Below are 5,898 nucleotides of genomic sequence, written 5' to 3'. Positions count from 1 at the left end.
AAGATCACATGGTATTTTCTTCTCAAATGAAAGAAAGAAAACTACGTCTCTATCATATTCCTCTTAACTGTGTCTGTAAAACGTACAGAAAACACCAACAAATTGAAGCTGGTAAGCTCTGGCTCTATTCATATCCTTTCCACCAAACCCCATCACCTTTACATTTAATTTTTTAAATAACTGGATCTTAGTAACAAGAATGAATTGTGACTTTTTCTGTTTTGTGAGGAGGCCAGGCTGCTAAGTATTAAACCAATAATCATCATTTTAAAAATAAATTTATGTTAAATATCAGTGGGAGCAAAATAGCCCATTAAGGCTCCTCTGGTTGTAACTCATCATGCACTGTGCTTGTGACTGTTATAGAGAAATGATTCCAAGTTGTACTTTGCTGTGTCGCCTAAATTGTTTGTCAGTTTTACTTTATTTTCATTTTTGTTAACTTTTCTGTTGTTTATCAATAGTAGTTTTTTAGAGATGAGGTCATTGAAAATCTGACTTTCTGTAACACGTTCCTAAAGACTTGAACCAGAAATCAAGTATGCTTAAAGATCACATGGTATTTTCTTCTCAAATGAAAGAAAGAAAACTACGTCTCTATCATATTCCCCTTAACTGTGTCTGTAAAACGTACAGAAAACACCAACAAATTGAAGCTGGTTTGTGACTTTTACTATGTTCACAAAGTGATCAGGGGAAAATTTTAAGAGCTTCTCATCAAAGCTCAGCATCATTTTGAGCTCTGATGCAGAAGTGGACTACCATATGAAACTAATGTTGCATTATGAAATTATGGCTTTAAAGTAACTTGATCTGCCCATCTTCCCATGCAGGCTTCTCCACGCTGTCCCTGGCGGACCAGATGAGCCTTCTGCAGAGTGCTTGGATGGAAATTTTGATCCTTGGTGTTGTATACCGATCTCTTTCGTTTGAGGATGAACTTGTCTATGCAGACGATTATATAATGGACGAAGACCAGTCCAAATTAGCAGGCCTTCTTGACCTAAATAATGCTATCCTGCAGCTGGTAAAGAAATACAAGAGCATGAAGCTGGAGAAAGAAGAATTTGTCACCCTCAAAGCTATAGCACTTGCTAATTCAGGTTGGCATATTGACATAGTCATTGTTACATTTTTTAATATGTCAGTTTTACCCCTTAACTTCTTCTTCAGGGATTTACTAGACCTAGTTTGTACATTCTGTGTGAGTCAGCAAAATTATAATTAGTATGGCTTTCTAGAAAAGTTAGAAATAAGAAAAATACATTTAAAGGGGATTATTTTCATTTCACTTGCATATTGAAAGCTGTGAAACTTTTACACCTAATGCATGTACTAATTTGGAACATAGGAAAACAAAAGCTCTTGTAGAAGTAGTGCAAATGGACACTCTAGGGAAAAAATTAGCTTTATTGCCTTTTTTTGCACAAGTCAAAATAAGCAAACCATGGATACATACAAACCACTTTCCCCTCAAAAATGCAATTTTTGCAATTGGGAAAATATGTTTAGTGTTGCTTTTAATTTTGGTTATCAATGAATACTCCTGTTTCCTTACATTCTGGAATTCTTTACAAGTCAAATTCTGCTGAAGGAGTATTTCCCCCGAAGGTACTACCTACTCAGTAAGGGTTAAGAATTATGGGAATAAATGTTTTCTACATTTGAACTTAAATGTGCTAAAATAGAGAGCAACCTTTGATAAGTAAAAATCGTTGGTGCTTTCTTGTTTTTCCCTTTGTGCCTCTCCTAACGCTTTAATTGTGATCTTAAGTCTCTTAGCATTTGCATAAAGTTCACGATAGATCCCTCCTTAATGACGTGCCTATCATTAGATACCTGTGTGTCAATAACATGCTCTGATGCTATGTACCATTGACAGTCACACCGTGCACCTCCATCTGCTTTTGTTTTGACCCTATCTTTGAACTTTATCTTGGTTGCTGGCCAGTAGTTTTCCCTTTAATTACAAGAAGGAAACTGTCAATAAAATCTGTTAAATGGGATGCAGTGAGTGGCTTGAATGGGCAGACGGCTATTTGTTCAAATTCTGCAGCATTCAAGGTATTGACAGTTTGTTTTCTGGGGCCATATGTGACGATCAATCTCAGGCTGGGCTCAGCCGCGCTGAAAAATGAAAAACCAGATTGCTTTTGCTTACTTGTGGATGACGACTTTGATTTGGCGCGGTCCTAGTGAGATGAGACCTTCTGCCCAAATTGCCCCCATGAGAGCCAGGGGCGCGTGACTGTTTTTAGAAATAATTTTTAATTGATTTTGTAATTAACAGTTCATCTACAATATTGATGCATGAATCCTTGGACTGATAGGAGGGAAATTGTTTTCAACAATGAAGTTGTACTTTCCTATTTGTCTTCATGATGGAGTTTAGCATTTCACAGTTTTAATTGTGAATAAAACCCTCTTCCTCACCATGCCATTTACCCCATTTCTCCCACTCCCCTGTGAAACTGCAAAATATGATTCCTTATGACAAACAGCAATGTTGTTACGAACCCTCAAGAACCCCTTGCCCCGCTGTCTAGAAGATCAAAGTGGAAGATGGGATTGAAATTTTTGGAGGATTTATTAGTTTGTATGGATTTCACATTATAGCATCTCTCATAATTAGATAAAAGATTTTACAGCAATGGTTTGGGGAAGAAATTTTTTTTTTTGTAATCATGAAACACTTCTGATTTAAAACATTTATTAAGTTAATTGTTATTAAAATATACTAAGCATGTTTTGTATCTTTTATGTTTTAAATTGCTTTTTTAAGATCAGTAACATCATGAATGCTGAGCAATGCTAAAACTTTGCCATCAAAATTACTAAAATTTTATCATTTTAGATGTTAGATGTATACTTTATGACTAAGTATTATAATTTAGAGTACCTGAATTAACTAGTAGTAGCATTTCTGTCTCTGTTGCTTAGAAGTATAATCATTAATATTTTTAATATATAAATGTTCTAATCCCACATATTTTGCTGTTTGGGGGAGAAAATGATCTGCTTTATAGCAGTGACTGGTGATTAGAAAGACTTTATTTAAAGAACTAGTTTGTTTATTTTTCTTGTTTAAAGCCAGAAGTAGTTAACAAGGCCTCCCTTTTCTCTTATCCTGATAGTTGAATAGCGTTGCTTCTCAGAAAATTTCTCCATATCACAAAATTTTCTTGCAGGTGATTCTAAAATTCTTTTAGCCTCTCAATATCAAGAAAAATTAATTAAGTCAAGGTCTGTACTAAAGAAGAATTGATTTAGTACTATAAGGACTATTTCGGTCTCTACATTGTGCCACCTCTCCTGTGTTATGTATGCCCCCTCAGCCACCCAACCTAAGCCCCACCGTTTTACTTTGGGCTAAACCACTCAGAAAGTCGTTTTCTGTGATAATGTCAGTATAATGCTATTTTATTCAGTGTTTTTTTTTTTTTTTTACCATTATTTGGAGGACATCAATAAAATTGTAGATTCAATCTTGCTTGGATCCAATAAGTTTCTTAAACTGCTCATAAATATATCAGTATAGAAATATTTTAATACTTTGCATAGATACCCTAAAAAGCTCCTTGATTTTCTTTTACTACTTAGGAATTTCAGGTTAACATAAGTGACTTTTTGGGCAAAAAAAAAATCTATTTTAATGTTATTTATGTAGATATCATAGCTTTTCCTATATGGCTGTAGGTATTAACAATCATTGTCTCATTTATCTAAATTTCAGCTTATTTTAAACATCTGTCTTTATTCAATAATTATAAATGTTGTGCTTATGCTTGGGAAACAGGCAATTGGCTTCCTGATAATGGCTGTCATATTTTTTGTAGCTATGTTTCTGTCATGTGTGAATTCATATGGAATACTTATAATGTCACTGGAAGTATATTCCCTATCTTCAGGTGTAAGGCCAAAACAACAATATATCATGAACTACTACTGCAGTTCTCACATTCAAATATTTGAACACTCTAAATAACAGTTCCAATTACTTTAGAAGATAAACTTACAGGCTGCTTCAGCTGCTTATTCTCTTATTTTAGAGTACCAGCAACCTCTTGAGCAATTATTGCATCCTTGATATGTCTCTATATCAAATTTAAAAATAAAAATTTAGATCGCAATTTTGGTACTGTAATTCTGATGTCCCAGTTTTCTCATGCACACACCAAGAAGTTAGACTAATCTCTAGAATTCTTTCCATTTTTGGAAATTTCTATGATTCTGTAATTGTTTTTATCTTTGTATTGGAAAATATAATGAAATCTGACGATAAGCATTTAGGATAACATACCATGGGATTCTGTTCTCTTGACCAAGTCTATTGATTCTTATTTGTTTGAAACTATAATCACCAGTCCCAAGGTGATATACTCATTTTTATGTACTGGAACATTTAAAGCAGTTTAAGATTATGAATTGCTTTAGTCTTTTCATTCTCTGTTGCTGCAGTCAGAAGACCTTTAAGCTCCATAAATGCCACTCCCATCCCATTCATTATCACCCTTGTCCCACCCCATCCTGAAGCCAGGTGAGCCCAATCCATTCAAGAATAAACATGCTTCAAGTTGAGTTTTCTTTTTTACTTCCCACAGTATTTCTGGAGTAATAACACCTACTGATAGAAAGGTACAAGTAATATTTTGGTCACTGATGTAAAATCATATGTAATTATAACCACCTAATGACAGTAATGTGTTGTTCTTCAGGACAAATATTATGTGTGTGGAACTGTGTAATTTCAAGGGATGGAAAGTTTATAATTGCTGTAGGAGATAGGTCAGTTAGTCACCTTTCAGTGAAGGTGGTGAGTTTGGTTATGTATGTGTGTGTGTGCGTGTGCTAAATTTGTAATGTTGAAATACTAACATCTCCATGGATCTAAACAACTAGTGTCAATGGGAAAAATCCTGTTCAGTCTTTAGTATCAACTGGGCTTTCAGCCAATTTTACTAAAGTTTTGACTAAATTTGCTGATTTGATATTCTGGAGATACTTTTAGCTGCAGATTGAGAGATTATCCTTTTTCATAATCTTTTTGTAAGATTTTCTTATGTCTCTGCTGAGGAATCTCATTTGATTCCTGTTTGCCTGTGTGGTAGACATGTCCTGTATCATTTTACCATGAGCTGATAAACACATGTGGTTACCATGAGGCAGAGGGCTGGACCTCTGTCCCTTGCTATCAATAAGCTATTTCTGTTCCACAAATAATTATATACCTTGTCTTTAAAAGGATCAGTGCAGAAGATTTTAGCCATCCAACTTCACATCTAGGAACCTAAATTAGTATTTTTAATTTAGTTTAGAATTTGTGCCCACTTTTTTTTTTTTTTATCTTACCATCTTCTTAGAGTTATAGCACTACAAAATTACCCAGGAAAGTGACAAATGGGATTGGAGATGAAATGTTTACCAGTCAATTTTAGCATTTTATCAGAAATGAATATATGTAGGTCTTTTGTGGCAGACAGATCTTTGTTCTTAACTTTCACCAAGCCATAATTAATGCTATCAGATAATTAAGAAATCAAAATTATAACTTTCCATCTTCTAGTTTACTTTTCTTTGGTTTTTACTCAAGTCTATCATCACTGTTTGGATTATTTTAATTTTATTTAAGATGATATATTTGGAAAGGAGGTTTTTTAGAAAAATTTATTGCAACCCTTAAATTTCATACATATTATGATATTGAAAATTTTTAGGTAAAAAATAAAAGCTGGTTCTTAAGTGTTCCTTATTATGCTCAATGATCACTATGCCTTGGCACAGTATAGGAAATATTTGCTACAAATAGCTCTGCACTTCCAACTTGAGTAATAAGCACATAAAATACTCTGCAGCTCCTTCACTTCCAAGACTGACTATATTATTTTCAATTATAGGTCT

General features: G+C 34.0%; 1 protein-coding gene across 3 annotated transcripts in view; it reads left to right on the top strand.

The window, feature by feature from the left end:
• The window catches only part of ESRRG (estrogen-related receptor gamma), a 238,845-nt gene that overhangs the window by 223,017 nt on the left and 9,930 nt on the right, over nt 1-5,898 (top strand). For all 3 annotated transcript variants that reach the window (XM_008580346.1, XM_008580345.1, XM_008580347.1), the window contains one exon: nt 834-1,103. In XM_008580346.1, coding sequence (XP_008578568.1) covers nt 834-1,103 — 270 coding nt within the window. The remainder of the gene's footprint in view (nt 1-833; nt 1,104-5,898) is intronic.

This window comes from Galeopterus variegatus, unplaced genomic scaffold (genome assembly GCF_000696425.1).
Source record: "Galeopterus variegatus unplaced genomic scaffold, G_variegatus-3.0.2 Scaffold2069, whole genome shotgun sequence".
NCBI lineage: Eukaryota > Metazoa > Chordata > Mammalia > Dermoptera > Cynocephalidae > Galeopterus > Galeopterus variegatus.
The sequence above is the reverse complement of the archived record's forward strand: the minus strand, read 5'-3'. Positions and strand labels throughout refer to the sequence as shown.